This window comes from Eptesicus fuscus, chromosome 1 (assembly GCF_027574615.1).
Source record: "Eptesicus fuscus isolate TK198812 chromosome 1, DD_ASM_mEF_20220401, whole genome shotgun sequence".
Classification (NCBI taxonomy): domain Eukaryota; kingdom Metazoa; phylum Chordata; class Mammalia; order Chiroptera; family Vespertilionidae; genus Eptesicus; species Eptesicus fuscus.
This window is the reverse complement of record NC_072473.1, coordinates 82,338,480-82,361,449: the sequence shown is the minus strand read 5'-3', so window position 1 is coordinate 82,361,449 and position 22,970 is coordinate 82,338,480. Positions and strand designations below refer to the sequence as shown.

Sequence of the window (22,970 nt, the reverse complement as noted above, 5' to 3'; positions counted from 1 at the left end):
CAGAAGATAGGAATACATAATAAGGGGATTATACTTGTATGATTTAAACCAGTGGTTCTCAACCTTCCTAATGCCGCGATCCTTTAATACAGTTCCTCATGTTGTGGTGACCCCCAAACATAAAATTATTTTCGTTGCTACTTCATAACTATAATTTTGCTACTATTATGAATCTTAATGTAAATATCTAATATGCAGGATGTATTTTCATTGTTACAAATTGAACATAATTAAAGCATAGTGATTAATCACAAAAACAATATGTAATTCAAAATGTAATTCAATATGTAATATTACATATTGTAATTACAATTGTATTACAAAAACAATATGTAAATTGTGAAATATTTATTTCTAATTACAAATAAATGAAATTTTGTCTTCAAGCATGGTGTAGCATGGGTAACAGTCTTAATATAACAACAGTAAACTACATTGCTACATTTTGCGACAGTATGCTAAAAAGCCAACATCAGTGCGAAGGTTGAGATTACTTCTTTTTCACCAGATCAGAAATTCTCGGGGCAGTCTTTGCAAGAGCACAATGAAGATCATCTTCCACAACAAGTCTACTTCTGTATTTAGACTTGATAACCAACAAGCTGGAAAACCCTGTTTCACAAAGATATGTTGTTGGAAATGGAAGAAGGCGCAACACAGTCTCAGATAGAACAGGATATGACTGCAAACACTTGATCCAGAATTTTGTAACTGGCATTGTAGAGAAATCAGTTCTCGCGGCATCGCTGTTAATAAGTTCAATGAACTCCTCTTGTGCTGTCTCAGGAACATCTTCAACTTTGACTGTGAATGGGCTTCTGGCAAGTGCAAATGGGGTGTCAGGTAGATTTGGAAAGTATGATGAAATTTTGTCTACAAGCATGTGCAAGTGTTCTTTCACAGAAATTATCATCGTAATCCTTTTGTCTGGTTCAATGTCATGTTCCTCAAAGAAAGCATATAAGGTAGGCAACATGTAAATTTTATTTTCATCCAATTTTTTTGCCAAAGCTGAAGTTTCATTTGCAATGATTGGATCTTTTCAGACAAATCGAGGCATGTTGCATTTGGTCCTTGCAGTGATAAATTTAACTCATTCAAGATGGCAAAGATGTCAACCAAGTAAGCTATTTTCTGCAATTCACTTTTATTGCTGAAAAGTGCTTTGAACTGCGGTCTTGCTTTCTGATTAAAAAACGTTTTGAGTTCATCACGAAGCTCAAAAACACGTTTTAAAACTTTTCCTCTCGACAACCATCTCACTTCAGTGTGAAATAACAGAGCATTGTTCGGCGCATCCAACTTGTTGCACAGTTTCAAAAACAGTTGACTGTTTAAAGTGCTCGCCTTTACAAAATTGACAGAACTTATGACGCTTTTCATTACTTCTTGTAACTCTTGTGGCAGCGTCTTCGTTGCTAATATTTGCCGATGAATCATACAGTGAGTTCCGATGACTTTTTGTGACTCATTCAGTACCAAACGTTGAAATCCAGATTGACATCCTAGCATAGCTGGAGCACCATCTGTGCAAACACCACAAACCTTTTCCCAAGAGATCTTATGCTCTTTCAGAAATGAACCAACTTTGTCAAATACATCACGTGCAGTAGTTGTCATTTCAAGAGGTTTGCAAAAAAGAAACTCATCTTTAAAGTTGCCATCATTAATATACCTCACGTAAACCAGTAACTGTGAACAGTTTGCAACGTCTGTAGATTCATCAAGCTGGATACTAAATATTGGAAGTGGAGATTTAATTTCCTGGATTACCTGATCAAGAATATCAGCAGACATGTCATCTATTCTTCTGTGGACAGTGTCGTTAGGTAAGGGAATTGCACTCAATTTCGTAACAAATTCGTCTCCGATCATAACTCGAACAATGTCTTTGGCCGTTGGCAACAGTAAATCCTCAGCAATGGTGTGAGGTTTCATAGCTCTGGCAATTCTAAGTGCCACCAAATATGAAGCTTCAACGGCTGCTACGTTTTGTTTGTGGTACTTGCCACCAGTGTCAAGTCTGGCTTTCTTGAGTCCATTAGCTTTGCTTCTAAAATAGTTGGTATCTTTGCCAGCAAAGCTCGAATGCTTGCTATCAAAATGCCATTTTAGTTTGTTCGGCTTCATAGATTCGGCTGATAGAACTTCACAACAAATAACACATTGCGGTTTCTCAATTCCTGCTGTAATTATTGAGGTAAAATCATACTGTAAAAAATCCTCACTATATTTTCTTTTCTTAATGTTCTTCTCTACACAATCCATTGTCATGGGATGGTTTGCTAATGAAAATAATATATAACAATAGATTTAATAATACAAAAGATGATACATGGCATAGTTCAGTCAATACAGCTCATTAAAGTTTCCTATGATTTACCATTCTCTGTGTTGTTTTATTTACATACCTGTTACTATCACAAGGGGGCAGTATTCACATCAACCACAGCTGAAGATAAAAAGGCTGATTAGCATCCAGATTAAGTTCCTATGGTACAGATTTTTTTTTGCAGTAGTTGATGATTTTACAGTACATGATTTTACATTTACCCAGTAATTATAATTCATGAAGTGCCGTTTTACCTCCAATACTGCTGCTTTCAACACAGTAGCTGCTTTTAACAGAGTAGCTGCTTTCAAACAGCAGCTGCTTTCTACATAGTAGCTGCTCTCTACACGTGTGACTGGTCCGCATAAGTACATTATGGCGCCAACCCTGTCACATACACCTGTATTTGTATGGGGTGTATGTGATGGTGTTGGCACAATGATGTCATCACGCCGGGTACTCGTATGTGGGCATATCTGCATGTGGGCAGACCCGCCTGGAGACGGATATAGGAGCAGTGTCTTGGTTCCTAAGACCATCGGAAATATGTGTTTTCCGATGGTCTTAGGCGACCCCTGTGAAAGGGTCGTTCGACCCCCCAAAGGGGTCACGACCCACAGGTTGAGAACCGCTGATTTAAACAGACCATAAATACTGTTGACTTAAACACCAGCAACACTGACAATTAGGTTTTATCATTAATCTTTGGTTTAACTTAATAACAAGCATCTCATTAAATTGTGTTAATTAGTAATGGAACTCAAGGGAAGGCAGTAACCTACAAGTTTAAAATAAAAACAAATCAATTAGAAGCCTAAGGGAAATGTGCTTGTCTTAAAACCAAACAATTCCCAGACCCACATTTTCTAGACTACAATCTTCTAAAACACCCCTTAGAAGCTAATTAGTGAACCATTGACAACAGTTGAAGATACAAAACAATCATTTGCTGTGAGTTATGTATATTTCAGAAATGTTAGCATGTTTGAAAAATGTTGAAGAGGGGGTTAACTCCATATTTTAAGCTTGGCTAAAATAAACCTTTACTTTAAAACATAAAACAATTTGTAGGCTGCACAAATTGAGAATTCAGGAGGCTAGCAGAGAAGATAAACATTAACACATAGAGGAAGGTTGTTATAAAGATCAGCACACTATTGTTCATCTTTTTCTTTTTTTACTACAGTTGTCAGATGCCAACTTGTAGAGCAAGCACTTACAAAACCAGCTCCATGTCTATTATGAAGCAGAAGCCTTAAATAGTGCACTGATTTGGAACTCATTAATATCAATCATCTTGAGAACAGTACACTGAAGATAGAATATATTATTTGCAATGGATGCCATTCCAATTCTTTCAACTGTTCAAGTACCTTGAGTTCTGAGGTATTTTGACCTGGGGTATAACTGAAGGTAGGTAAGGACAAAGTGATTCACATGCATAAATAACCATTTAAAAAGGCAATATAAACAGGTTTTGTGGCAATGAAAGAACACTTTAAAAATAGCTGGTTGTCAGTTGAGCTATAGCAAAGTATTCAAGATGAATTACCCCACAGAGGAGAACTGATGAGTACAGAAAATCTTGTGTCCTTTATGTAGATGAAAGGGAGAAGATAGGCTGATAAAATATGTCTCACAGAAAGTTAGAGATAAGGCAGGCCTGGAGAGATACAAGATAAGTCTAAAAACAAAAATGGAAAGATTTGACAAATATTGGAAGTATAGGACAATGAGAAAGTAAGTCTAGATTGAAGTTCCATAAGAGAGTGAACAGATTTAAAAAAAAACACAACAGAAATACAACCTAAAAAGGATCATTCTCAAGGGGAAAAAAAACACAACAGATATGGCAGTATGGATTGCAATGTCTTGAGATTAAATAACATTTCAACTGGCTCTGCCAGTTCATGCTATAAATTCACATGCTTTTGCAACCCAAATACTAGTGAAAAAACATATTAAAACAATCAAATGTCTGGTACTCTGTGTTACCATGAAAAAGCAGAAATGAAGAAAATCCCACTCATTTTAGCAATTTTAAATGCTATTTTTTATTTACTGCTAACTGTGCAAAGGATACCAATTCAATACTGTGCAGTAAAAGTTACATAAATCCAACATTAAACAATAGCATATGGGATAAATCTAAAGCAGAGCACCATGTGCCTTCGAAACTGATAAATATCACAGAACGCAACTCAGTTCAGACTATTCTTAAGAAACCCAAAGAGCTCTCATTTAATATTGTTAGTTACCCAGAAACAACTGCTCTTGATTTTGCTTTATCTTCTAGAGAAAAGTGGAAGTTAATAGAATTTTGTAGTTTAATCTGATGTGTGACATCTAAACCAAGGAAATAGTTTGTATGACTTATTCCTTTTTATCAACTGACAAGCTGGCTGACAGGAAGACAGCTTAATACAACTAAGTATGCTCAACATAAGGCTAGTTATACATTCATCTCAATTTCCTTATTCACAACCCAAAGTAATATTCCTTTATTTTAAAGTACTGTTTTAAATCAAAAGATAAAATAATCTTAAAGATGGATACAATAGTAACCACCTAAATCACTTACTTAAACACTAACATAGAACAGTTTTAAAAAAAATCAAAACAGCAAGAAAAATGGCAGTGCAAGAATACATCATACTGATGAATCTTACATATTCCGAGGTACAAAATGAGAAGGTGAGGGAGGTGAAGCAATATAGCCAACTGGGCCAGGATTCATAGCACCAAGAATGTGAGGAGAACCACCATATGCTGCACCAATGGGATGCCAAGGGGCAACATAGGAAAACTCCGGCATAACAGGAAGGCAGGAATCAAAACCCGGCAAAGTTGGCTGCCCACAGTGATCTGCCATCACTGGATAATAGACTGTTCCAAGAGGGACAGATGCAGAGTCAGCATTTGGAAAAGTACCTGAAACAAATACTGCATTTAGTAAACTTTATATACAAAGACTCATTAAACAAAACTATAAATGAATGTTTTTACATGTAAAAATGAAATTAGCACTAACTATAGTAAAGATCACAGAAATTGCAGCAGGAGCAGTTTAGATATAAAATCTGACTAAAACAGACTACTAACAGATTATATGAGCATTTCCTAATTGGGAAAAAAATTATACACACACATGTGCATCTTATAATATGTCAAATGTATTCTACCTAGTGATAGCTATCTTTCTGGGATGATTTTTGCACCAACAGACTAAATACATAAACATTTGCTAGAATCCTTCTAGTCAACTAAATTCTAATAAGAGTTGCTCACAACCAAGTTAGCCAATAGTTTTCCAGTATAACACATACCATCCAGATGACTATTTTGTATTACTTTTGCAATTAAAAACTAATTGTCTATATAGCCTTGTCTACACTTCAAGGTATAGATCTGAAGGACATTTAAACATTTAAGTGCCACCTCTTGAATGTCATTAAGATCCTAGCATAAATTCAATTTAACAGCAGTTTTACTACCATGAGTCAGTTTCAGTAGAAATAGATGTTGTTGTGACCTTGCTATATAGTGACTATATAAATATTAAACAAAAAGGAGTCCTTCATTATTTGTGATAACTTAGATTAGCTCATTCTGTGAAATTAAGTCCACCACTGTCTCATGGTTTACTATAAATAAAAAATAGCTCTATAAAAGGTATCTGGCACAAAAATGCAATAAAGGTTGATACTTTAATTTTTATTATCATGGGACACATCACACCACCATACTAGGAATAAGATTCTATAGTGCTAATATTCCAAAACCATTAATATGCTTTAAAAAAGGGAGGAGAGAAAGGAAATTCACATTCCTCACATGCACCAGGCACCGTATACTTATACATAAGGTCTCTATTCATTCTTATAACAACCCTGGCAAGTTTAGGTATTTCCCGTTTTACAGAAAATTAGACTTAGGGAGGCTAAGTAACTTAGCCAAGATCACAACCATTGAGTAGCAGTGCTGGAATGAGAAACACATTTCGTTAGGTTAGTCCACACTATATCTTCTTAACTCCTGCTGATTCTTTCCAAGAAGGGCCATCCAATGATCCTATTCTAAATCCTTCAAAATGCCTCCCCATCTATATTATACTGTGAAATCATAGACAAAGCAACCATCCTTTTTAGTCTTGAGATTCCTTTACACTTAAAGATTGAGGATCCCAAATAGCTTTTGTTTATGTGGCTTATATTTATAAATATTTACCATATTAAGCACTAAACTGAGAAACTGAAAAATATTAATTCATGTAAAAATAAGCCCTTAATGTTAACACAAATTCTTTATGCAAAATGCATTTATTATCCTAAACAAAAGAAAACTGTGTCATAAGTGGCATTGTTTCACACTTGTGCAAGTTTCTAATGTATGGTTTAATAGAAAACAGCTGGATTCTCATATCTGCTTCTGTATTTAATCTATTATGATATGCTGTTTTGGTTGAAGTATATGAAGAAAATCTGGCTTCATACAGATATGTACTTGGAAAAGAGAAGAAGTCTTTTAGTAAGTAGATCATTATGGTAGATCTTTGATGCTACAACAAAACTAGGTAAGTAGTAGTTTCTTATACATCAACTAGAGGCCCGGTGCACGAAATTTGTGCACTTGGGGGGGGGGTTCCCTCAGCCAGGCTGCACCCTCTCGCAGTCCGGGAGCCCTCAGGGGATGTCTGACTGATGGCTTAGGCTCACTCTCTGCAGGGAGTGGGACTAAGCCAGCAGTCAGACATCCCGCCACTGTCACTGTGCTCGCCAGCCATGAGCCCGGCTTTTGGCTGAGTGGCGTTCCCCCTGTGGGAGTGCACTGACCACCAGGGGGCAGCTCTTGCATTGAGCATCTTCCCCCTGGTAGTCAGTGCGCTTAATAGCGACCAGTCGTTCCACCATTCGGTCTATTTGCATATCAGCCTTTTATTATATAGGATAGCAATGCAAATTTTTCATACTTTGTTAATATGAAAATCAGTTTTATCTTGCATTTTTGACAAATCTTTTATAAAATGATGTACAGGTAACATCATGCATTGGTAACTGGGAAAATATTATTTCACTGAGTTATGCAGTTTGGGACCATAAGAATAGTTGCTTTGTCTATGAGTTCCCAAATGCTGACACGATTACATTACACATTGTAGGAAACACATTCATTAATAGCCCCAAGTAAATTTTAACTTTCATTTGAAATTTTTATCTTAAGACAACAAATATTGTCAGTTTTTTTTCTTGAAGTGGCAGGCTCATGCTGTTCATGTGAGAAAATGTATGCCAGATCCCCCAGTCTGAATAACCATTGTTTGTGTATCATTCTTTCAGGCAAAAATAGTGTTCCATGAAAAAAGTCACCTAGTTCATCTCAGAACTCAACCTCATAAATCTTTTAAGTTAACCATATTTCAGTATGCAGAGTGCCTGATGACTACTTCCCAGTTTTTCCAAACAGAATAAGTACAATTATTCAAAGACAAATATTTAATAAAAATAAAAATATCACTGATGAAGTAAAAAAAAAATCAAACTGGAATTTTTATCATGAGAGTGTGGCAGTGAGGAAATCATTGATTCCTTACATACCTTGGTGCCTCTGCCTTGATTTGTGTTTATGTGCCAGCAGTTTTACCCACCTCTGATTTTTACACCCTTAATGCAAAGAGTGAAAGGGACAAAGAAAATCTGTGTATTATGATGAATACTTCTGGCCTCATGGATCCCTTCAGAGTATCTGAGGGAACCCATGTACCATCCTTTGAGAAACAATGATCTAGTATTTGGACCTAACACAATATCTGAAGGCCATTATTAAATATACACAATAAAATCCAATTGTCTTTCTTCCAGGCAATTTCATTACATGCTCACCATTTGTTGATGCTTCTACCTGCACACCATCTTGTCTTCCCACATCACTGTACAACTGAGGAATGGTCTGATCTACCATAGTAGGTGTCTCAGTATAGATGGGATAATTCTCTACGTGAAAATGCTGCTGCTGCATCTGTGGCACACAGACCATGGAGTGCCAGTAGTTGTGATGATAGCACTTGGGCAAGAAAGGGAAAAAACAAACACTTTAAGAAAATGTCCATTTTCTTAAAGTAGTACAGTTCGTGTCTAAAAAAATAAGTTGGGCCATAATTTTCAAGAGGGGTAACAATGATTTTTTTGACCTAAAAGATATAAGGAAATTAGAGATATACACAATGACATGCATACAGAGATGCCTTTTATAGCATTATTTTCAAAAGCAAAAACGCATTAAACAACCTAAATATTAAACAACAGGGGACTACATAAATGAATTATGATATATCCATGATGGAACACAATACAGAAAATTTTAAAAGTCATACTGTCAAATATTTTTTAAACACTCATATTATTGCCCTAGCCAGTTTTGCTCAGTGGATAGAGCATCGGCCTGTGGACTAAAGGGTCCCAGGTTTGATTCTGGTCTAGGGCACATGCCCAGGTTTTGGGCTTGATGCCCGATAGGGGGCGTGCAGGAGGCAGCCGATCAATGATTCTCTCTCATCACTGATATTTCTATCTCTCTCTCCCTCCCTTCCACTCTGAAAGCAATCTTATATAATAAAGAGGTAATATGCAAATTGACCATCACACCCTCACACAAGATGGCCACCATAAGATAACCAGCAGGGGAGGGCAGTTAGGGGCAACCAGGACAGCAGGGGAGGGCAGTTGGGGGGGACCAGACCTGCAGGGGAGGGAGGGTAGTTGGGGGGGACTAGGCTAGCAGGGGAGGGCAGTTAGGGGCGACCGGGCCGACAGGGGAGCAGGTAGGTGTCGATCAAGCTGGCAGGGGAGTGGTTAGGGGGTGATCAGGCTGGCAGGCAGAAGCGGCTGGGGGCAATCAGGCAGGCAGGCAGGTGAGCTGTTGGGAGCCAGCAGTCCCAGATTGTGAGAGGGATGTCTGACTGCCCATTTAGGCCCAATCCTTGTGGGCCTAAACTGGCAGTCGGACATCCCCCGAGGGGTCCCAGATTGGAGAGGGTGCAGGCTGGGCTGAAGGACACTGCCCCCGCCCCCCGTGCACGAATTTCATGCACCGGGTCTCTAGTAAAAATATGTTTAAAAACAACAAAAACCCGCTCATATTATTAAAAGTTCACAAAATTACAATCATAGTCCATATTTTGTAAAATAAACTGAAAAATGTATCAAAGTATATTGTGATTATACAGATAATTTTGGTTTTCTTTATACCATAGCATTTTTCAGATGTACTACAATGAAGGCTATTCCACTCAATATAAAAATTATTAATATATTTTTCTGTATTTCCTTATATTCCCATGATGTTAAATACAGGTAGAATATTTTAAAATGCTTCAGCCTTGTGGAATGAATTAGAACATTTCCACATCCTATCTAATAAAAGAGTAATATGCAAATTGACCATACCTCCGCTACACCCTCAAGCCACGCCCACCAGCCAATCAGGCGCAAGTATGCAAATTAACCCAACCAAGATGGCTGCAGCCACAGAGAGAGTAGGAGGCTTGGGTTTCCCCAGCAATGGAGGAAGCCAAGCTTTCCGCACACCCTGGTGGGCCCAGGCCTATACTCAAGGCTACAAAGTTTCAATTATAGAAGATAGATAAATCCCAACAAAAATGGCGGCAGCCACTGAGCTGGAGAGAGCAGGAGGCTTGAGTTGCCCCTGGCGATGGAGGAAGCCAAGTTTCCTCAGCCCTGGCCTGCCTTGGCCTCCGCTTAAGGCTACAAAGTTTCAATTATAGAAGATAAATAAATCCCAACAAAAATGGCTGCGGCCACGGAGCAAGCAGAAGGCTTGGCTCTGCTCAAGGCTACAAAGTTTCAATTATAGAAAATAAGTAAATCCCAGATATCAGGGCCTCCACTTGGGTCACCAGGGGGCGTGGCCGGCCTGCAAACCACCATAGGCTCCTCGCCCAGGCCGCCCCACGCACCAAGGGAACCCTCACCCTGATCTGGGACACCCTTCAGGGCAAACCAGCTGGCCCCCACCCAGGCCTCTATCCTATCTAATCCTATATAATAAAAGAATAATATGCAAATTGACCGTCACTCCAACACACAAGATGGCTGCCCCATATGGTCAAAGATGACTTCCCCCATGTGGACACAAGATGGCCGCCACACAATGGCCAGCAGGGGAGGGCAGTTGGGAGGGATCAGGCCTGCAAGGGAGGGCAGTTGGGGGCGACCAAGCCTGCAGGGGAGGGCAGTTAGGGGTGACCAGGCCGGCAGAGGAGGGAAGTTGGGGGTGACCGAGCCTATAGGGAAGGACACTTGGGGGGAACCCAGGCCTGCAGGGGAGAGCAGTTCAGGGGGACCAGGCCTGCAGGGGAGGGCAGTAAGGGGTGACCAGGCCTGCAGGGGAGGGCAGTTAGGGGTGACCAAGCCTGCAGGGGAGGGCAGTTAGGGGTGACCAGGCCTGCACGGGAGGGCAGTTAGGGTGACCAGGCCTGCAGGGGAGCATAGTTAGGGGCAAACAGGCTGGCAGGGGAGCAGTTAGGCATCAATCAGGCTGGCAGGGGAGAGGTTAGGGGTGATCAGGCTGGCAGGCAGAAGCGGTTAGGGGCAATCAGGAAGGAAGGCAGGCGAGCAGTTGGGAGCCAGCAATCCTGGATTGTGAGAGGGATGTCCAACTGCCCGTTTAGGCCCGATCCTACCAGAATCGGGCCTAAACGGGCAGTTAGACATACCTCGAGGTTGTCCCAGATTGGAGAGGGTGCAGGCTGGGCTGAGGGACACCCTGCCCCCCATGCACGAATTTCGTGTGCCTGGCCTCTAGTGTGACTATAATCATCTAACATAACTGAAGTGGCAAGAAGTTTATTTTTTCAATTCTCAAAATTTCTTTTATGAAATATAGTCTCAAAGAACAAAAAACCCCACTCCATACTCTTAATTTATAAATGCCTGGCAGTTGGAGAAGATAATTTCCTGGAAATTATATGTCCAAGGTTTTAAGGAAATCAGTGTCTGGGAATATTAACTACTCTGAGCATTATCCAGGAGACTATCTAGATTACTATCTGCCAAATATTAAGATGCATCATTACTTTTTAGGAAATATACCATCTTGTTATGTCAGAAGACAAGTGTATCTCAGGGGGGAAACGATCCCTGAAAGAATAAAATAAAAGAGGCCTTACCTGAAATCAGAGACACCTTTCAGTGATACTAAGGTATTTGTCAGTACTCACATTTTACAACTCAGGAAGAGTGATGAAAATCAAGTGTTTTGAAAATATCTATGACTATGCAAGTGCTTAAAAATATTACAGTTCTTTAAATGTCTAAATTTGTCAGGTTACTTTTCACATGAAATACAGAAATAGCCATAAAAATATTTTAAGCAGGATAAATAACCCAATTATTATTCTGAGACAGAAAAACAGTGAAGTGTTGGCACATGATGTTAAATATGGAGGCCAATATGTGCTAAAGTTGTGCTGCTTAGAGTCTCTGCTCATCACAATTTAACAACTATATTATAAGAGAAACAGAAGCACTAGGAGGATAAAGTAGAAAAGTGACCTATATCATCTTCAGAGATATTTTATAACAACAGAAATAAAACTTTTAGGGCCTTCACAATATTTGTGACTGAAAGTTCAAGAGTCTGATTATCAAAACAGCATCTACTGTATTTTTAATAAAGAGTTTATAAAAGCAATTTTAACAGGACTCTTACCTGCAATCCCAGATTGAAATAGTACTGCAAAACTTTTGTATCTAAAATTAAAAATTTTAATTTTAGTGACTACATGATATAAACAATTAGAACTACCATTTAAAAGCGTTTCTATTTAAGTATTAAGGTAGATAACTAATGCAGTCTCCCGACATCAACTCACCACTCAAATCTCTTTACAGTAAATGACCATTTACCTACAACTACAGGTAAGGTCATTTTCTGATCCAAGGTTTAAATCACCAAATATATATTCTATTTCTATTCTTAATATTAGCAAATATTACAGAAATGCCACTCTACTAATATTTAAGAAGAATCTGGTAAAGGCATTTTCTTGCTCATCCCAAGGCTAAAATTTTACTTCAATACAAATGTACTACCTAAGCAATCATATTGGGTCTCAGATGATGAAGCTATTACATAGTACAAATTAAATGCTCTATTAATACTGAGATATAAGTGATGCCTATGGAGATAACTACTACTTACAAAGTAATTTACTTTGGTTTCAGTTAACAAGACTAACCACCAGTAGAACTCCAAAAAGAGGAGGTAATGAGCAAGGTAACTCAAAATAAGTTAAATTATAAGGTGATAAAATTTCTCCAGATATCATATATCCATAACAATATTATTCACAATAGCAAAAAAGTGGAAACAACCCAAATGTCTATCAACCAATAGAAAATAAAATGTGGTGTTATCCATACAATGGAACATTAGTCAGCCATAAAAAGAAATGAAGTACTAATACATGATACACTGTTAACAAAATAGGAAATTAAGAAGAGTTAATATTTTATATGGCCGGGAGATAAAAATGACTACTTCATCATAGTTAGGTTTTAAGTGAAAGTAAGAAAGCCAAGGGAAAATGACTACCAAGTAACTAGAGACAAGTACCTGAAACTTCAAAGGCCAGGGTTAGATAGATTTAGGAATAATCTACATAAAGGTGATACTGAAATTTTAAGGCACAGAAGAAGAACAGAATAGAGTTGAAGATGATATTGGTGACTACCTTAGGGGCTGGAAAAAAATAACAAAAAAGAATAGAGAAGCAGCTAGAAAATTCAAGAGAATGTTATAAGCAAAGCAAGTATAAAGCTACAAACAATTTTTAACTACAATTCTCTTTTGAGAAACACTGCCAAACTGAGGGGTAACAAAGAACATCCAATGGAAAGCTACTCCTCAGTTTAATTATAGAAACAAGTATACATGGCTGAGATCCAAGGCATATTAGACCCCTAATTCCTAAAAAACAAAAACAAAACAACCTTATTCCAAGTCTTGAAAATTCGGTTGGAATCCCAAATATTAAATGTCAAAGATCATATAAATTTCATATAATTGTGGTAAGAATTTAAGAAAATGGAGAAAATTTTGTATTGATTCCTGCTTCTCAAGAAAAACAGTTGAGAGAACAAAGACATCAAGTTGAGAATCATCTCCAAGGCAGACATAGCCACCAAAAAGGAGCAGTAGGAGTGAACTCAACCATCTACTTCTTGATTATGCAGAAGATATTCTCAGCTTTCAGTTGCTCCTTTCCTTAGTCACTTACTTAGCATTATGCTCTCAGGTCAATTTCCTTTTGGTACCCCAACCTACTCCTATTGGTTAACCAGAGTTATGCTCTAAAAAAAAAAATCCCAGATGTAAATAACCCTTATCCAAGTCTCAAAATCCACTCACCTTGAGGCAGATCACTGCCATTTGGATCACAGGAATAAGGTGGAGGTGGTGGTGGTAAGTTTGAAGCCTCTCCCACCTCAAGAGGAAAAGGAGGAGATAGAGGAGGAGGAAATGGAGGTGGTGGCAGAGGCGCAGCAACAGCAGGCACATGAGCAGAGAGGTATGGATAGGATGGTGAAACAATCACTAAAAAGGAAACAAAACATAAAGTAACAACGCATAACTGTAAGTTCATCTATTTCTTCTGTGTCCCAGCATGGTCAAATGGCTCAAATTCTTATGGTTTGACTTAAAAACCAAGACTTGGAAGATGAATTGCTCCATATTCTCTTAGACATGCCAGCTGAAAACTAGTTCATTACAGGTCATTTTCAGTTAAGGAAATTACTTGAAATTGGAAGGAAAAACTGGAAATTTCAGAACTTTGACTATCAAGACTTGGAATATCAGCTAACAGATACATAAATAAAATATCAGTAAAGCAAATTTACTTTAGCTTAATAAAAAGGTAAAGAAGTTGTCAGCCATCGGAAATTCTTAGTCAAATCATAAGAAGATGCAGAAGCTAATAAGAGAGACTAATTTGCACAGACTAATATTTGAAGGTTTCTATTTCATAGCATCAGAGGAGTATCAGGACAGGCTAGGTAAAATACGTTATACCTGTAACTTTCTTTTTTTAAAATTTATATTTATAGTTGAAAGTATTACAGATGTCCCCTTTGTTTTTTTATTTTTCTCATTGACCCCTTCCACCCCTCACCCATCCCTCCCAAGCCTTTATCAAACTATTGTCTGTGTCCATCGGCTATGCATATCCTATATAATAAAGACCTAATATACAAATGGTCGTGAAGCCCTTGTGCCCTCACGCCGGGGCCAGGGGATCTGAGGCCGTGCCCCCCGCCTGGTGCCAGGCCGGGGGACCTGAGGCTGCACCCCCCCACCCGGCAGGGCTTGACAGGGGACCTGAGGTTGTGCCCCCCGCCCAGCGGGGCTTGACGGGGGTGGGGCCAGGCAGGTCTGGGTCTCGTGCGATTTTGAGGCCCACAGGTGGGCGGGGACTTGACTCTGGGTCCCGCAGCACACCCCAGACTCTGACAGGAGGGAGATTGTCATATACATTTTACTAATTTTCTTTCATCTCTGACACTTCTATTAAAGAGAAAGGGAAAATAGCAATATTAAAATATTTCCTCTAATTAATCCCCTTTTAATTTGTACTAGTTTTGTGCACTGGGCCACTAGTATGCATATAATTTCCCAAGTTAATATCTCTCCCCCACCTCCACTTTAACTTTGTATACTTGTTACTATAGTTTAAAACAAATACTCACTTAGGAGTTTTAAAGTTTTTGATATAAGAAATTAAATTATGATTATATTTAAATATTAATACATTACTCTGATAAAAAAAGGAAACAATATGGTTCCAACCTAGTAAAAATAAGTGTGTATATGTATGTGTGTGTGTGTGTGTGTATATATATATAGTATGCCAGATAAGTCTGTTAAATTTTTTGACAAAACATGAATGATATAACCCCCTTCAAGTTTAATTGAACATTTTAGCCAACTTAGAAACCCCAGTACTTCCTTCTATGCATATCTTTTTTAAAAACATACATAGAAACGTAGGCACTTTGCTGGCTTTTTTCTTTTCTAAATTATAAAAATGATAGCCATTTGAAAAGCCTAATATTGATTTGTATGTCAATATTTTGCAACTGTTTCCCTATGTAGAATTCATTTTGAAACTTGAAAACTTCCAGATTTAACCAATTTATGAATAACGTATTTCTTCAACTAGCTTCCTTAAACACTAACCCCTCTGAGGTATTTACTGTGTAATAACCGATTCATTTTTAAGAACTTTAACCAATGATCTTTACTTCTGTTAATCAGTGTCACTTCCAAGAAGGAAAACTATTCTGTTATGAAAGAAGTTCTTAATTATTTTTTTAATTTAATTTAAAATTTTCCATCACCATTTATCCCCTCTATGCCCTCTTCCACCTCCACTGACCACCTCCCCCCCCCCCCCCCCGCCCTGTTGTCCAGGTCCATGAGTTCTTTCACTTTTTTGCTCAATCCCTCCCCCTCAATACACCTGTATACACCCCTACACAGACAAACACACACAGAGACAGATGCAGCCCCTGAGCAAGCAGTCTATCTATGAATCTGTTTCTATTTTGCTTGGTAGTACAGTTTGTTCATTAGATTCCATATGAGTGAAAACATATGGTACTTGTCTTTCTCTGACTGGCTGATTTCACTTATAAACAGCTCTTAATTGTTAAGGTTACTAATAGCAGGATAGAATTATATGAAACTAGAGGCCCAGTGCACAGATTCAGGCACTGGTGGGGTCCCTCAGCCTGGCCTGTGCCCTCTCGTAATCTGGGACCCCTTGGGGGGTCGCAGAGCCGGTTTCAGCCCGATCCCCACAGGCCAGGTCGTGGGACCCCACCGGTGCATGATGCCTCCAGTATGCATATAAGATCTTTGGTTAATCTCTTCCCGAACCCGCTTCCCCCCTTCCCTCTGAGATTCATCAGTCTGTTCTATGTTTCCATGACTGTGGTTTCCGCTCCTGTGACCCCTGGTGGTCAGTGCAAGTCTTAGCTACTGGCTGGTTGGCTGGTCACTTAGGCTTTTATATGTATCGATTACCTGCAACTACTTAAGGTTCTTACACTATAAGCATTGTTCCTTTAACTAAGACACATTCAATTATAGCTTAGTAGTATTTTTTTAAATGTACCTGATGTTAAACACTATGTACTTTCTGCATTGCCCAGACATCATTATTACAAGGAGATAGTTCTGTTTTTTATTTTACTTTTTTTTTCTTTATTGATTAAGGTATTACATATGTGTCCTTATCCCCCCATTGCCCCCACCCCCTGCTCATGCCCTCACCCGCCCTGGTGTCTGTGTCCATTGGTTATGCTTATATGCATGTATACAAGTCCTTTCGTAGTCCTTCTGTCTTTTAGACTAAATAGTACAGTATGGTCAAGATAATGGGGCCAGTGATTTAAAATAAAAATAAATAATCTGGTTTTGTGAGTTTATTTGTAAAAATGAAAGTAATTTAGATTTGTTCTCCTCATAATAGATGGTTTTAAGTAAGTTTTATCCATTCAGAACTCTTTGTTTTTATAGACAAAAAAGAAGATGGTTTCTTATTTAGTTGTATATGTCTTAAATAAATATGTAAAATAACAACCAAATGTTATTAGAATTATTCCTTTAGTATTTATCATTTTTAACTATTTTATTTCTTTGTGTGAAATTTTAGTCAAAAGTGGTTGAGATGTTAACAATATTCTTTGAAAGACTAAAGGGTTTATAAATGTTTGAGTTATCACGCAAACATTTCTAAAAAAATAAAGTATTTATTTTTTCTAAAAAATAAAACAAAGTAATTCAATTACTAAGTTTTATTATTGGGTTAACTACACTATAATTTTTAACTCTAAGAAGTACACAAAGTTTAGTCTCATTGTTCAATAAAGTTGTTTAAATTCAGAGTTTTAGAAAACTTAGTTTAGTACAGCAACTGTCCACACAAGCTGAATATATTATTCTGGTAATTTAGCTGGAGAAATTTCAGGCCAAATATTAGGAATAACCCACATTTTTTATTTACCGATATAAATATTAATGATACAATTACCTATACCCTTTAAACAGTTGCAGGCTAAGAGTAAAAGGAGGTCTGTTTTTTAGGGTAATTTAAAACCTGATAAAAGCTCTTTGGGGGTGATTCTTTCTTGACTATAGAGGTTATACAACTCTATTAACTGTCAAAACACATAGAACTGGGCACTAAAAAAATAAATTTTACTATATATACACTGAGTGGCCAGATTATGATGATCTCTGAATGCATAATAATCTGGCCACTCAGTGTGTGAGTGTGTGTGTGTATGTGTATTAGAGGCCCGGTGCATGAATTCGTGCATGGGTGGGGTCTGGCCAGCCTGGCCAGGGGGAGGGGACACGGGCAGTTGGCCGGCCTGCCTGCTGGTCGAACTCCTGGTCAAGGAGACAATTTGCATATTATCCTTTTATTATATAGGATATACACTAAGTGGCCAGATTATTATACATTCAGATATCATAATAATCTGGCCACTCAGTGTAAATTAAAGAGTAAATTTTAAAAATTTGCTCAACTAACTGTTTTGAAGTTTTGTCATGCATGCGTAAGTCTACATAAGTCGAGGTTTTGGAAGAGAAATTTAATTTTTAGAGTATCTCCAAATGCTCTAAAGGCTTTATGAATTTGCTTTCTATAAAATAACTAGAGGCCCGGTGCATGAAATTCATACACTCAGAGGTGGTCCCTCAGCCTGGCCTGTGACCTCTCACAGTCCGGGAGCCCTTGCGGGGAGTGGGCCTAAGCCGTCAGTCGGACATCCTTAGCACTACCACAGAGGTGGGAGAGGCTCCTGCCACTGCTGCTGTGCTTGCCAGCAATGAGCCCAGCTTCTGGCTGAGTGGCGCTCCCCCTGTGAGAGCACACTGACCACCAGGGGGCAGCTCTTATGTTGAGCATCTGCCCCCTGGTGGTCAGTGCATGTCATAGCGACCAGTTGTTCTGCCGTTCAGTCAATTTGCATATTAGCCTTTTATTATATAGGATGACTTATTTAACAAAGCTCCACTCTTCTTCCTGTTAAACTAGCATGCAAATTGTATCATTTAAAAAAAGCAAGTGACACAAAGCAACAAATGAACAAACAAAACAAACTCAAAGACACAGATAACAGTATGGTGGCTATCAGAGGAAGAGGGGGGAATGAAGAGTGTAAAGGCAGTCAAATATATGGTGAAGGAAGGCAACTAGACTTTGGTTGAACACACAATGCAACAATATGCAAATGACTTATTAAGAAACTGGACAACTCAAACTTATATAATGTTAGTAACCAATGTTACCCCAATAAATTTAATTTTTCAAAAAGCCAATGAAGTAAGTTCAATTAGCTAAAGATAGTAGAATGCAATTATGATCATTAGGTAGAAACCAACTACTAGACATATAAGCAGTTAAATACGTTCTTATGGGCATGAGAGGATACAGGGCAGAAAACATTTGGAGATTACTTTTTCTGAATTCATCTTCCTTTAATTGCATATTACAATAAGCCCCATAATAAAAAAGCTTTTATAATTTCCAGTTGTTCTAGATTTGTATGAGCATCTGATTTGCAGTCTTAATAGGGCTCCATAGCTTAACAGGTATAGTTCAGGGATGGCTCCAGAATAATGGAAAAAAACTTTTCTAAAATATTAATGGAAATCAACATAATGCACTCTAAATACTTACTAGGTGTACCAATTAATAATGTGGATTTTTTTCAATAGATGGAGTTATACATATATATTGATAGATATGCGATTTGAAATGTATGCTATTTTGTTGTATTGACAGCAAGCTTCAAAACTTTATATGTCAAATTTGCTGAAGGTGTTAACATCATAGATATATTTACGCTTAAAAAAACATCAAATTTTGTGCCAAAAAAAGGGCATTTGTGAGAAGTTTTAATTCATTACTTTATTTTGAAGAAAAAGTTATCATATACTTCGGGAAGCTTATGGTGAACATGCTCCATCTCAAGACACTTGTGAACACTGGTTTAAATACTTTAAAAGTGATGATTTCTATGTGAAAGACAAAGAACGTCCAGGTCAACCGAAAAAGGTTGAAGACCAACAATTACAAGCATTATTGGATGAAGATGCATGTCAAACTCAAAAACAACTTGCAAAGTTGCGTTGGTGGTATAGTGGTGAGCATAGCTGCCTTCCAAAAACAACTTGCAGAAAGATTAAACATTGCTCAGCAAACAATTTCCGATCATTTACAAGCAATGGGAAAGATTTTAAAGAAAGGAAAGTGGGTGCCACATCAACTGAATGAAAGACATGGAAAACCGAAAAGTCATCAGTAAAATGTTGCTTCAACAGCACGAAAGAAAGTCTTTTTTGCATCGAATTGTGACTAGCGATGAAAAGCGGATTTCTTTTGAGAACCCCAAACACACAAAATCATGGGTTGAACCAGGTCAATCATCAACATCAACTGCAAGGCCAAATCGCTTTGGAAAGAAGACAATGCTCTGCATTTGGTGGGATCAGGAAGGTGTGATGTATTATGAGCTTCTAAAACCTGTTGAAACCATTAATACTGATCATTACGGGCAACAGATAATCAATTTGAACCATGCTTTGATGGTGAAATGACCAGAATGTGCCAGAAGACACAGCAAAGTAATTTTGCTTCATGATGACGCACCATCACACACTTCAAAACCAGTTAAAGACACGTTAAAAGATCTTGCCTGGGAAGTATTAAGCCACCCGCCATATTCACCAGACCTTGCTTCTTCAGATTACCACTTGTTCTGATAGATGGCACACGCACTTTCTGAGCAGCACTTCAAAACGTATGAAGAAGTAGAAAATTGGGTCTCTGAATAGTTTGCCTCAAAACAAGAAAAGTTCTATTGGGACGGTATCCACATATTACCTAAAAGATGGGGGAAATGTGTAGCTAGCGATGGACATTATTTTGAATAAAGCACTTTTGATGCTTCTCTTGAAATTATCATGTTTTCTTTGATTACAAAATCTGCCCTTATTAACCGGTACACCTAGTATTTCCCCTGTGTTTCTGCAGTCTGCAGGACATTTTACTTTTACTTTATTTTAATATATTTTTATTGATTTTTAGAGAGGAAGGGCAAGGGATAGAGAGCTAGAAACATCGATGAGAAAGTTCATCAATCCACTGCCTCCTGTAAGTCCCCCACAGGGGACCCGGTAATGTGCCCTGACCAGGAAATTGAACCGTGACCTCTCGGTTCCTGGGTCAATGCTCAACAGCTGAGCCACATGGGCAGGGCTGCTTCAGGACATTTTAGAAGAAAACATGAACATATATAGAAAGAACTGGCTTCTTAGAGATCAAAGGGCATGGCCAAGACTAAGATGCAGTGAAGTGCAAAATTTAAGGGCCACCAAATTAATGTAAAAAAATCCATGATGAATAAAATACCAAAATTCTAAAAGACAGGCCCTGGCCAGGTGGCTCAGTTGATTGGAGTGTCCTCATGTACACCAAAAGGCTGCAGATTCGATCCACAGTCAGGGCTTGTACGGGAGGCAATCAATGTTTTTCACACTGATGTTTCTTCTTCTTCCTTCCTCCTTCCTCTCCTCTCCTCTCCTCCCCTCCCCTCCCCTCCCCTCTTCTCTCTCTCTCTCTCTCTCTCTCTCTCTCTCTCTCTTTCTCTCCGCCCACCCCTAAAAATCAATAACAACATATCCTCTGGTGAGGACTAAAAAAGAAAATTCTAAAATACAGGATATCAGCCTGCACTGGCATGACATAACCTCAAGAGTGAATCCCTTTCTCAGTTCACCCTAGGCCTGGCCCACAGATCCTGTCTTTAGGGCAAGTGAGTCACTAGTCTGTCCCTGGCAAAAGCCTATGAAACAGTAACCAAAAGTCAGTTATAACAGGATTTGATGCCTATAAAGAGTCTCATAGTAAAGACAATCATGGCATCTAGTTACCTGGCAGATAGGAAGTAACTTGCAGGGGGATGGGATGGGCTGCTAGATAGTCACATGAATAATGATAGAAAACGTAAGTTGTTTTATCTAGAGCAGGGGTGGGGAACCTTTTTTCTGCCAAGGGCCATTTGGATACTTAGAACACCATTTGAGAGCCATATAAAATTACAGTAGGTCCTCGGATTATGCTGGAGATCCATTTCTAGGGCGCGAAGTAACATGATTTTCACCGTAAGTCGGAACCCACCTACATAATAAGCACCTATGTCACTCACATGGAACACATACACAGCAGTAACGAAGTGAAATAGTAAAAAAAAAAATTAAAATAAAGATAACAATTCCTGACCTTTGCTTGTGGTAAATAAATAATAACAAACATAAAGCACATGTGTACATACGTCAAAATGACGGAACTTTTTTTTTAATAAATAAATGGGAGATGGCGATGTAACCATGAAACAATGTACGTCAAGTCCGAAGTAACCCGAGGACTGCCTGTATTAACTTAAAAATTAGTCTGCTATATTTGGTTAAACATTTAATTAACTCAGCCCTAATGCCTTGGCAGGGCCAGACCAAATGATTGTGCAGGTCTTATATGGCCCAAGGGCCAGATATTCCCCTCCCCTGATCTAGAGGGTTGATAAAGAGTAGCTAAAAAGCATCATCCCCTGGTAGAATTATAATTGAAGTTCATAAGTGACTCAAAGAATGAAAAGTAACATAAATGAAGGCAGTATACATTTTCAGAAATACCTATACAGAACACAAATTGGGCATTTATAGTAAGCATTCAATGATTCTATACAAACTAGAGGCCCAGTGCATGAAATTCGTGCATGGAGGGGTGGTTTCCCCAGCTCTGCCTGCACCCTTTGCAATTCGGGACCCCTACACCTTTTTCTTATCTAGCTAACCTCTTCACATTTAAAAAAATTAACTGAAATATCACCTACTCTAGGAAATCCTCTTTGAACAAATGTCTTTACAATCTGCATTAAGTATTTTCATAGTATACCATTCTTTTTCTTTAACAGCTACTTAGAGTGGATGCAATGTGGTTTTCATTCTTGCATCTGAATTTTTTCTTCTTGCTCTTGTAATAGCAAAGCTTATCCAATTTACATTTTCCCTTCAAGGGCTTATATTTGGTTCAGTTTCTCGTTGGCTCCCTGCTTTTTTCAAGCAATAAATTTGGGTTGTGATAGTAAGCCTCACTTGTCATCAAGCCTGTAGGTCTCTCTATCTGAATATCTCTGTAATACCTATCACTTTAGCATACCAGAGATTGTGTTCATTTATAGAAAATAACAATAAATGTCACCTGATCATTTGATCTTCTAGTAATATTTTATAGCAAGATGTATTATTCTAGTAATTTATTACAAAACTGAGGCATACAGAAATAAATTACGTTGAACAATAAAGAATGACTCAAATATCAATGCATATACACTTAGGGCCTCCCTTGTCCTGTGCCTCAGATATCATAGCATAGTACACATGGAACTCAGCTTCCCTTAAAATAGGAAGGGATGCCATACTCATGAAGCAGCTGATTTTTATTTAAGGGCCTCACTTGTTCTGCACCTTTACAGAGGGGTGAGTA

The 22,970-nt window shown here is 38.3% G+C and overlaps 2 protein-coding genes across 2 annotated transcripts in view; both read right to left on the bottom strand.

Annotated features, from left to right (window-relative positions):
- Nucleotides 1–333: 333 nt before the first annotated feature.
- LOC103301613 (protein FAM200C-like) lies at nt 334–2,698 on the bottom strand. Its single transcript, XM_008158612.3, is given in 3 exon segments — nt 334–1,005; nt 1,008–2,285; nt 2,587–2,698. Coding segments are annotated over 3 exon segments (1,923 nt in total). The 3' UTR covers nt 334–472.
- A 1,701-nt stretch (nt 2,699–4,399) lies between these two features.
- ALG13 (ALG13 UDP-N-acetylglucosaminyltransferase subunit) overlaps nt 4,400–22,970 on the bottom strand; it is an 82,335-nt gene continuing 63,764 nt past the window's right edge. Inside the window, 4 exon segments of the mRNA XM_028135362.2 lie at nt 4,400–5,263; nt 8,212–8,392; nt 12,059–12,099; nt 13,760–13,945. Of these exon segments, the coding sequence (XP_027991163.2) occupies nt 4,998–5,263; nt 8,212–8,392; nt 12,059–12,099; nt 13,760–13,945 (674 nt within the window). The 3' untranslated portion in view covers nt 4,400–4,997.